General features: G+C 40.9%; 1 protein-coding gene across 6 annotated transcripts in view; it reads left to right on the top strand.

Annotated features, from left to right (window-relative positions):
- The first annotated feature begins 4,513 nt into the window (after positions 1-4,513).
- usp7 (ubiquitin specific peptidase 7 (herpes virus-associated)) overlaps positions 4,514-12,110 on the top strand; it is a 30,939-nt gene continuing 23,342 nt past the window's right edge. For 4 of the 6 annotated variants that reach the window (XM_080776580.1, XM_080776582.1, XM_080776581.1 and 1 more), the window contains exons 1-2: positions 4,841-5,073; positions 11,978-12,085. In XM_080776580.1, coding sequence (XP_080632706.1) covers positions 4,989-5,073; positions 11,978-12,085 — 193 coding nt within the window. In that variant the 5' untranslated portion in view covers positions 4,841-4,988. Of the gene's footprint in view, positions 5,074-11,977; positions 12,086-12,110 lie in introns of all 6 variants that reach the window. The other 2 variants (XM_080776584.1, XM_080776583.1) reach the window with 1 other exon arrangement.

Here is a 12,110-nt window from a genome sequence, read left to right as displayed (position 1 = left end):
AACGTAGCGTGGTGTGCTCTTTAGCCCGCCCCTTAGTAATTTCTCATGCGCCGATTGACTACAATTGCACTGCAGGGCGGGTCAGGTATTTCACCTAAAAACGTTATTGGCTGAACGACATATCAGTCAGAGAAATGACACAAAGAGAACTCCATGAAAATTCCTTATTACTAAAGCTTGTGTGAGGGTCAGCGTTTATTATACTACATTTTGCTGGAAATAAAAGGTGAAACCTATACATCTTGCACGGCGCCAATGAGTGATATTGCTCGCTCATGGCAACATGGACAGTAGTAGCTCTGTTAAGTGGCACGTTGAGGAAAATATATGGCCTTGGTCATCATGGCATCATTTATCATTAGTTTAAGGTCTGCACTTTATGGTACTATGGCCTGCACTCTGCACTCATGTAAAATCAAAGGCCTACATCACTGTTCTGATGACGAGGATGGCTCGAAGTCTTTCCTTTTTTCCCTCCAAATAAAAGTTTAAGGGCTTCCAGTTCCATCTCTCTCTCTCCTGAAAAGTCGAAGCAAAAACGGAATTTGTAGGCATGTTGATGAAATACCCTCGGTCTGCTGAACTCGAAACGAAATAATATAAGAAAATAAATTGTAAGACAATAAGATACTGATAAGATTAATGAGAATGAGTCAGCTCTATCTTGCGGCAGGCATCTGCTTGGCGACAAGAGGCCGGTGCAGCACCAGATGTAGCCAGTAGATGGGGATATTCTCTCCTTGTTCGAAGCTAATCTGTTTGAGCATTGCAGCTACGGTTGTTTTTGACAGATGGACCGACATAAATGAATGGACATAACATCTCATCTTTGCGTTCTATGAGTTACATACTAGAGTTATAAAGGTTACAACAAAGAGTCCCCGAAACAAACAAAACCAAAAAAATGTGACAAGCGCGAAGACCGAATATAATTAACTCAATATATGCCTGTTTGACTGTTTGTTGTATAATGTGTTCCCTCTGATTTAGCCCTTGTTACATACAGTATGTACAGTATTTCACATACAGAGCCATAGAACACCCTCCTTGATTTCTGGTCTACCTCTGATTAACCTCACCTTATGGTTTCAACTTTCAATCGTATATGTGGTTTTCAATAACCGACAAGAAAATGGCCTAGTCCGGACTGGATGGGTAATAACTAATAGTCCTAATTTCGGGCCTCTTCACAGAAAATAGCCTAAAATACACTTTTTAATTCATATTCATTCATTTAAATAAGTTGTCCCAGAAATACATTTCGTTTAGAGAAAGCATGACTGACTGCAACTGGATATAGCCTATACATTTTAATATTTAATCTTTCAATTGCATTGCTTGCAGTCTTGTACAATGCATTATTACATTAATGCTAGTCATGTTTTGTTCCTATAATATTAAAATTATTCTATTATAAATGTAATTGATTTATTGTACAGTAGGCCTACACAAAGTCTTCTATATATTCTATATGTTATCTGAATTATTTTACAATCCTGAAAATGTTCTCTAGGCCTATAGGTTTTAATTTAACACATTTTGGATCAATTTTATGAAACTTTAATCGATTTTGTGAAAGTTATATTTAAAATGTCACATAGTAAACATAAACAACAAACATAATTACAAAGTCAGGCTCATGTGGTTGATGGTCAAAATTATGCAAATTAAATGGCCCCCTATTGTGTCTAGCCGCAGTGGAGCTAGTAGGCCTATTTCAGTTGTTTTCAGTCAGATATTATTATGAAGCAATTTATAATCTAATTAAATTCATGGCCCCACTCCCCACTGCATTTGATTTCCTTTTACATTCATGATGTAAAACCTGGGGTGTATGCAATAATTGTACAGACCCCATCATAGCAGCAACTGAAGCCTATTGCTCTATGGTTCAATTGGCTATGGGATGTCGAAACACTGGCTAGTGTTTCAACATCCCATAGCCAAGAGCGATCGCTCACGCTGTAATTGGTTAATTGTAATTGTAATTATGATATTCTTGAGGGATGCTTAACTGAGGAGGATGGTACAGAGAAAATCCTGATTCATTCAGTAGGTTTTGTGACCTGCAGTGTCAGTCAGCTAATTATCAAACCCACAAGGGTGTGTGACTACTCAAACCACCATTGATCTCATTCTTACCTCGGACAAATCCAGAATCTCCAAGAAAAGGGTTATTGTGTGCGGGTTTAGCGATAATTTTATGATTTTCTGTACCAGCAAAAAACTAAAACTAAAGACCGGCTGTCACAAAACATATCTAGGGACCTCAAAACCTACTCTTGTGAGGCCTTTAAACAAGAACTGGAGAATCAAGCTAAAAGCAATTGGTTTTGATAGCACATCAGTGAGCTGGATGCAATCCATTATGATGAATTCCTGTTCTGTTCTTTAACTGAAGTGTCTATTTAAATTTTGTACGTTATAGCATGTTATGTAAACAGCATAAGTGCATTGTATGTAGTCATAGCACGTCATAGTACATAATGTATATCATAGTAGTATATGTATAGCTTATATGTATAGTTTCATTATAGATATTCCACTGTTACTTTCTTAGCTTACGCATGTTTCATGATAAATGTTTTTATGTGATGTATTCCCCATGCTTTTTGTTATTGCTTAATGTAAGTCGCTCTGGATTAAGAGCGTCTGCTAAATGCCTAAATTGTAAATTGTAAATTGTACGTCTTTTGATGAATTGAACAAGGTGGACCCTGTTGTAAACAAGTGTAATGCTTAATTGGGTCGTCCACTCACAGTTAACAGTCTTTGTATTGAGTTTGTGCTTGAAATGTAATGTAATTCTGCAAACTGTTAATAAATATTTCAATCAATCAATCAATCAATCAATCAATCCTACCTGGAGGGAAGAGCTGGTGAACGGAACACTGCACCCCCCCTCCCAGTGAGTTGTGGCGTTCCACAAGGAAGCATACTAGGGGCTTTACTGTTCCTAATATATATGTAACTTGTTTCTGTTCGCAGATGACTCAGCACTGCTGGTCTCGGACAGGAACAAACTGCAGGTTGAAAAGACCCTCAGCTCTAAACTCGGTAGAATCTGCACCTGGCTCGCTGATAAAAACTATCTTTACACAGGGAAAAACTGAATCCATTCTTTTTGGATCAATAGTAGCCTAATCTCAGCAAGGCAGATGACTTCTTGGTTAGAGTGGGTGACAATATTATCACACGAAAATATGAAATTACCTACCTAGGTTCCATCCTGGAGGCAAATCTTTCCGTGATAAAATGGCCACCAACGTAATCAAAAAAGTTAACCCAAGAACAAGATTCCTAGTATACAGGATCTCCTCACTGGTCAATAAAAACACCTTGAAGACCCTAACAGGAGCCCTCGTAGGACTACAAGCTAGGTTTCTTCGACAATGCATGCACCTCTTGGTACCACAGCACCTCAAATGCTTGAAATTAATGCGGTGTTAGAGGGTTAAAACAAGGCTCCAGTCCAGACTTCCCAAAACAAACTGGTCAGGCTACTACTGGGCCTCACCCCACGAACCCACCTCATCCCTGCCCACTTTGACAGGCTTAGAGTTGATGACAGAGTACAGCATCTTGCTATGGGTCTGGTCCACAAGATTTGATACACCACCAAGATACACCACCTGTCTAAATACTTTTGGAACCCCCTACCAACTGTCATTAAGACATGTGAATCCATTGACTCCTTCAAAACCGCTCTCAAAGGGCACCTAGTGCGGACGGCTGCAATTCGAATCTGGCCCACTCACTGTATATGTTTTGTTTCCCCTTTTTTGATCCTTTATGATGATTTCCTGTTTTTGGCTATATAGCTATATGGCTATATATAGCCTATGTGTACGTCTCTGTTATGATGAATTGAAAACGGTGGACCCTCTTGTAAACAAGTGTAATGCTTTATGGTGTCGTCCAGTCACAGTTAACAGTTTTTGTATTGAGTTTGCTTGAAATGTACTGTAATTCTGAAAACTGTTAATAAATACTTCAATCAATTGGTTGTCAGGCAACTAGCCTATACTGTTTTCTGTGTGTCTGGTCAGACACAGGACGCTCGTCCGTTCGGACCATGGGATCCAGATTGCACTGTGTTTAGATCATGGATGTATGGTTGATCTCCATGCGGATGTGACATTTCAGAGAGGAGCGCGACCGCCATTTTGAGATTTTACCTTCGACTCAACATCACAAACCACGGGAGCTGCTGAGAGGAGCGCACAGGCTATGACCGGGCACATTTTTTCATAGAAAACAGACGTTAGAAATGCAACGGGACGCCGTGTTTTACTGTATATCGTGTTAGGCTTGTTTTGATGCACCGGGCCGTGGCAACTCTTGTCTTGGTAAACTTCGACATTAGTGCTATTCCAGTTTAGAAGCTGGTTTGAATGGGTCGCTTTTTTCTCCGCTCTCCCCCATACGAGGGACAATCGGAGGAGCACACGGACTGGGGATATTGCGGGCAAAGTTGTTGAATGTGTATCGATAGCAGATGAGCCGTTGTTTTCATTGTTGTTGTACCTACAGCATTAGTTGGCTGCCCAGTGTCAGGTAGCGTGGTATTTGTTTGTCCGGCTGCAGCTTCTTGTGGTCTGAGTTTACGTTGTTGCCCCACATTACTCCACCGGGATAAAGTCGGATTTGATTTAGCTTCATCCAACAGCGGGCCTCCCCCTCGCCGGAGCCCCCAGTCATCATCCCGCACCGTCAGCGAGACTCGCACCCGTCAAAGCGCCGAGATTGGGCGAATAGCGAGCAAATACGTCCGCGTTTCTCTGCCTGCCCCCCCGCCGACCTCCCCTCCCCAATCCCCGGCGCTGACAGCAGAAAAGGCCGAGGTCGTAATAGAGCAGGCCCAGCCGCCGAGGCTCGACCTGTCGTCTAGCCCTCCTCCGCATCCTCAAACCCCCCGCCAGCAGCCCAGGGAACCCACCCTGGACAAGGTCGAGGGGAACAAAGATACCACAACACCATCTGCCACCATGAACCATCACCATCACACCCAGCAACAGCAGCAGAAAGCCGGCGAGCAGCAGCTCAGCGAACCCGAGGACATGGAGATGGAAGGTAAGCCTAAAAGGCCACAATGAACCATGACAGGAGCAAAACATTGGCTATGATTCCACTTATTCCGTCGTTAGAAATGAGTGAAGTTGTGTCGTACAGCAGAGCTCAACTTTACAGTAAACACGAAGGCCTGAACCTAGCTGGGATAGCCGGCTGTAATGGTGCGTCAATTGCGGTATAACAGACTTGAAAGCTGACCTACATGATAGAAGTTAAATTACTTTACTCTATAATAGACTTGCTGTATTTTTTTTGTTCAGCTGTAGAAAACACCTGAATGTGTTTATGTAGCATTGTAGCCTGTCCCTGTGTCGACTTAATTCGCCGTGTATTTCTGCGTTGTTGGTCAAACTGTCCCGTTTTTTTGTTGTTGTTGATGATTGATTGATTTACTATGACCAGAACACGATGCGGTTACCATGCCGTCACCTTTAGAAATGCATATAATTAATTTGTTAATTTATAGAGCGTGCAGTTTGTGTTTAAATGTTTGTAAACAGCCCCCTCCTGCAATTAGTGCAAGGCAATAATGACCCATAGCGAGGTAATGAACGTCCTGCTTCTACTTTAGGTACACTGATTGTTTTATCTATGTTGTACATTAATTGAGACGGGCTTGATCATGATCAAAAACTACTTGATAGCCAATGAATAGATCACACATTAGCTTTATGATCAGCAGATGTAAAATGTGTATTTATTATGTGGAAACGGTAGCCTGTTGGCAATGACTGGTAAAACGTCACATTGGACAATTCGAGGCCCTGGTGCCAAACTTACGTTGAACGAGAAATCGGTCAGTATGAATATAAACATTGAATTAATGGCATTACTTTAATTATAAATGAAAGCGCTTTATCTGGTTTAAGGTTGTACATAAATTTAGCTGACTTTGCATCACTGGCATAGATGAATGTAACGCTCCACTAATACCTAACGTTAACTTCACTAGCTGTGGAGCTAGCGGCTTAATTTCACTTCTCCGTGCGACGGTGTCGCTCGACAAAAATTACGTATTTTCAATTTAAACAAGTGTTTCTTAAATTGAAACGAACCATTTATGTCGAGCCACTAAGCATAAATAATGAAGCCTTAACTACGAGGCATCTTGCTCTAAGGCCCTGTATTTTATGCTAACATGCTAACACCAGGGGGGTGTGTAGCATTTCCAAAATGGTGGATTGTATTTTACAATCATCGATTTATAGCTCGACAATCAGGCCGAGGTTTGCAAATAAACTTGTGTTTATGTGCATGTATATGGTGTGTTTAACCCACACAATGTTAGTATAACGTCACATTAAGTATACATGTAACGTTAAAACAAGCTGTCTGTTAATTTCCGACACTATGGAACGTCAATGTAGCTTCATTGGTGGTGGCTATTCTGGCTAATATTGACGGCCTCCAGATGAAGCTAATGTTAGCCTTCTTGCTGCTTGTCAGTGTTGATGTTACTAAATTGACAATGGCTGTACTAGCGTTGCTATTCTAAATAAGAAGCACGCTGCTGGCTAAATGACTGTTTTGCTGTAGATTTACTGCACATAACGACATTTCCTTTACTAGTTCGTCGGGTGCTGTTGTGGCAGATTGTGTTGCTGCGGCACAGGCCCGCATGGGGGCTCGACTAGAGCTGGCGGGGATTTGCTGCTTCATTGTATGAAGATACAGCGCGTGGGGCTCGCCATTTTTAATGATCTCTGTTTTGTTGGTCTAGTTTGGAGTCGGGATCGCGTCTGTCACCGTTTGGCAGATGTTTCTTACACCGGGCGGCCGCCAGAACAGCACGTTTATTATTTATTTATTTATTAACGTCAACTTTGGGCCAGGCTAGGCTAATGGAAGCCCTCAGCATCACTGCGTCATTCAGCCCTTGTGATTTGAGGCTGTTTGTCTAGCCTGTATTTCCTTTTCACACATTTGCTTTCCTCAGCTGTCATAGCAGTTATTTTTTAATTTTTTTGGTCATTGGATTTCAAATACATTTTAACAGCAGATGCACCCCTAATTCATTTTGTGCAGAATCAACTCCCAGTGCTGTGCTTGTCTGACCACTTATCCCACTGGACTCTCATTGTCCCCTAAATGTATCCATTCATCCATTGATGTCCTCCAATCTGGCCTCGCAACAATGTCAGCACCAGATGGACACCAAAACCTGTGTGTGGTCACCACCTCCATCTACCATGCACTTTGCTAAACCAGCACTTGTGATGAATTACCGCTCACCAATTGCATTAATCCACCAACCACATTGTCTTTATGGTGATGGACTCAAGACATTTAAAGGGAAATGCCTGCAGCTATTCAAACACAAATCTGCATATCTCACTCATTTTGTCCACAATAACAAAGCCATCTTCCGATTGACTGTAACAGCACTTCAGTTTGCTGTGTTTCTCTTTTAGTTGGGTTATGCCGTTCAGCGTTACTCACTGACTGGAGGCATTCTCTCTCACTCTTATGTTGAGTTCCCGCATGTCGGACTAATGCTCCGTCGGAATTACCATCGCATCCCATGCCTGTAGCAGCTGCTACTGCATTGTGTTGACCAAATAGTTCTATGATTCCTTACAGCAGCCATTGTGAACTGTGGGAAGAGTATTGGCCATATGTTCTTCAGTCACATATGCAATTCAATCTATAGTTAGAATTATTGTGAGCTTGTAGATCTGGTATTTTCAGGCTTGGTCAGGTTTACGTGTGTAATTGTGTGTTTTGGTGACACCAAAGGCATATAGTTGTTATGGAACTGAGGGGGCGGGGTGATCTTGAAACTAGATTGCATTAAGTCCCTTTAAATGAGCAGTTCTTTTTTTAGTTCACATATTTAAATCATCACACCTTTTTTAATTGATTGTGGTGCTGCATTCTTGAATCCAGAATAACGGTCACAACATAAGTATAGTGAGCAAACTCTTTCTTGAGACCGTTTCAGTTATCTTATTCCAGAATAGTTTGTTTTGGTTTTCTTTCAGACTGTCACAGCCACAAACTTTATATGGGTTTAAAGTAGAGGGTTGTTTTTGTATACTGCACATACTCTGGGGGGAAAAGTGCCTCCTTACAATGTAGTCGGCTTACCTCCATGACAACCCATCACCCAATTTTCATTTATTTCAGTGACTGAATTTAGTTTCACCTTCATGGGTACAATTTGGTAGCACAACCTGTGCTGGTTGGGAATGTGCAGACTAGGAGTAAGAAGGCGGGAAGTTGACTGACATGTGCCGTTTGTAAATTATAATCCACTTGGCAAAATGAGGTCAGGCTCCTGGGTGACAAGGACTTGGCCTGTAATGTTACCTGCAGATGTTTACACACACACGTAATACGTATATGTGAACAGTTTTGATAAGCCTACTCCTCTCTCTCTCTCTCACACACACACACACACACACACACACTCTCTTTAATAATTTATTTATGTCCACATAAGAGATACAAATATTTACAAGGTGCTGTACAGAATGCAAATCCCGGACAAATACCCACACCCTTCAGGGGTACAAGTAACAGCGTCTGCTCACTCACTCACTCAAAAGCTGCTTTTTCATTTGAACTACCATAGTTTAGTAGACTTAATGTAGTAGACAACAAGTAAGCTACAACCTACTTTTCATCAAAACAAGCCATCCTCCAAGCTGGAAAAATAACTTTGGTCTCTATGTACAGACAAGTGCACACACTGCAGAGAAGCGAAGGTGAATCTCGTGTTCTTCTAGTTACTAGAAGGTCTACAATTACGGTACTAGAGAAGGCATTTGTATATCAACTCACATATTGTACTGTTTTGGGCTCAATTGGCCTTATTGTGCTTGTGTTTGTAGAAAATGGCTCCTGTCTCAATCTATCATATATGGTTTTATGTTTTAATGAAACCGAGTGTGTGCGAACTGTGGAGTTGTCTAATTATTTTCTCGGGATAAGTGTCCTCATCTCTGTCCACGTGTTGTTTGACTACTTGCAGCTTAATCCTGCACTGTGCCAATAATTACGCTGCCTAGTGTACTGTGATGTAGCATTGTTTGTTGTGTGGGCACGCATGATGTGCACACACAAGTCACACATGCGCACACTGTCATAGTCACATGTACCCTCCTCCCACGTCTTCTTTCTCTCAAATCCTCCAATCTCTGACGGTCCCTCTCTCACTTCATTTTCTTACATCTCTGATGGTCCCTCTCTCACTTCGTTTTCTTACATCTCTGATGGTCCCTCTCTCACTTTGTTTTCTTACATCTCTGATGGTCCCTCTCTCACTTCGTTTTCATATTGGTATTAAATGCACACAATTGATGCTCTCACTCACACAAATGACAACACATTACATGGAAGAAAGAGACTTGTCATGCCGTCTCAGCAAGGTTTCCCTGGTTCCTGATTGGTAGAAGTACTAATCCTGGACAAAAGGTTCCGCTATATTAAAGTCTGTTGAGTTCATTCAAGTGTTTGCTAAACATCACTATGGCACCAGGTACTCGCTATCAACAGCTGTTACGTTTCAATTCCATCCGAGAAAACAATGGCATACACAATCGATTACTAGCACACAATCTCCCACTGTTTATCATCCCTATTCAGTCACAGTACCTGTCAAAGATGCTGGACCATTTTCAATGTAATAATAGAAATGTTTATTTTATCTCAAAGGGCTATAGTAGGAATGCTCCGATCAGGTTCTTTGGTCCCGATCATTTTCCTCATGATCAGCCGATGGTGAATATCGTCCGATCACCGATCGGTGGCCAATTGATCGGAGCATCTGTTATTAATGTATGTCGATCTGAAAACCAAAGAATTTGCCAAATTTGTAAACTCTACAATGTCACATCATCTCAACTAAACCTTCCCCCCAAACATATATTCCAACGTGTAAACAGTTTTACCAGTACCACTACAATGTTCCAAAAAACTACCATGAGTAAGACATAATTTACTTCTACATATTTCTGATGCACTCAATTTGTCTATTTTTTGCATATTTAAATGTACAATTTCCGAAACTTTGTAACTAATCAACTGTGGAAGTTTCATGGTGATAACTGTTAATAGAGGTGCTCCGATCAGGGTTTTTTTGACCGATAACAGATCTTGTGCTGGATATTTCCAAAATTCTTATGTCAAAACCCACGTGATAACTGTTAGTGTGTGTGGCGAGGAACGGGAGAATATTTAGGCCTTTCACAAAGCTGCAAAACGATATTATACTAAACATTTGATACCGCTTAAATGGTACAAAAGATCGGTTTCTCCAGTTCGGGTAAATTGCCGATCACCGATCGAGTCATTTGGAGTGAAATCGGTAGGAGCACCTTAACCCATTTTAGCTATTAAAAAATAGCAGATCTGCTATTTTTGAAAAATTGTGAAAATATTTATTTCAGAAAACTGGAGGATTTAGAAGATATTTTTTTTTAATTTGAGGTCAGGCCTAAATTGGTTAAAATCTTTACCTATATAATGTAGGTGAGAATATGGTTTTGCCCACTCAATTCGTAATTCAAGTTCCATTTAGGGCTCTGGCTGGAGCTAAGCTGATGGACTAAGAACTGAGCCCGGTTCAACCCCGGTGGAAAAAGAGCTTCAGAGAGGGGACTGAGCACCGGCTGCTGAGGCAGAGAGGTGGCATCAGATGTAGTTGATTGCAGGAAATATACCTGCAATTGTTTGTTTGGTCAGCAATAACCTTCAATTTATTTGGTGGCATCTATATAACTCTATTATATCAATAAACAAGCAATGGATTAGGCACAAAATCACTGTTATTTTGAGTGTTACCTCTTGAGTCTGCCCAACTGAAATCGGGTGTCATTCGTAAATGAGTCTGTGTAAATGGGTAAATGAAATGTGTCTGAGTCTGTCGGAATTGGTGACATCCGCTGGAATGATTAACTTAGCAGCAGGGTGAAGTAGGTGCGACCATGGACAAATATGTGCTGAGATCTGTATTCAGCACTACTGCTTTATACTAGGGTTGTGGTTTGACAATCTGGTGAGATCTTTTTTTTAATTTTTTTTACAGGGGTCACGAATCGTGATCCCTGTTAAAAAAAGAAGAGAATTCACAATGGCACGGTGATTGGGATTTAATTTTTAAGCTAATTAACAAATGTCATAGTATAATAAACACACCACATATTTCTATACTCTGAAAAGGGGCCATATGTTTGTAAATGAAAAAGTATGAATCAGGATTTCTTCAATTAGGCTTTAGTCAATACTGTCATTTCAACCCTGTTAATACAACTGTATCATGCACCAACAATGGCTGTTCTACAAGCTCACTACATCCAACACATTGTGGGCTTGTAGATCGTCTATTTTTAGGGATGGGTGATATGACATTTCGATGACGATAAGATTTGAAAAAGCAATGCCTCCTTTATTCCAAAACTAGGGAGTAGGGATGCACCATTATTGACATGTTAGCCCATATCCCCAAAAACTGCTTGAATGTATTTTTATTTTAAAATGTTCCAACTTGTTGACCTTTGAGCTTCCCCAGAAAACACTGATAGAAACTGTAGCCTTTATCATTACAAAAAAGCAATATTATAAAATAAAATATCGGCAATCTGCTTAATATGAGTTCGATACCAATATTGCATTTTAAGCCCAAGACAAGATATCTGTGGGGTACACAGACTACATACACTACAACATTGAACCTTAACCATTTTGACATCATTGCACTGCCTCCAGTGACACCTTCAGGCCAAATTTCAGCTTTGCACGTTGAATTTCTTATTTCCAGTAGTGGCCACATTGTCTGCATCTTACTGATTTTGGTGACCCCTATTGCCTTTCCTGTTGCCTACTTCTGTGATTATACAATATAGTCTCTTTTTAGCTAGGTCTTGTTCATCAAATGGTAAATTGTTTCCTCTTCTGTGTGTAGCTGGGGACACAGATGACCCCCCAAGGATCCCAGCTAACCCAGTGATCAATGGAAACATGACCAGCATGGGAGATGGACACACTAACGCAGAAGAGGACATGGAAGATGGTGAGCATGACGACAACCAGTTTCT

This window comes from Protomyctophum bolini (assembly GCF_963924005.1).
Source record: "Protomyctophum bolini genome assembly, chromosome: 11".
In the NCBI taxonomy this organism is placed as follows: Eukaryota; Metazoa; Chordata; class Actinopteri; order Myctophiformes; family Myctophidae; genus Protomyctophum; species Protomyctophum bolini.
The sequence above is the reverse complement of the archived record's forward strand: the minus strand, read 5'-3'. Positions and strand labels throughout refer to the sequence as shown.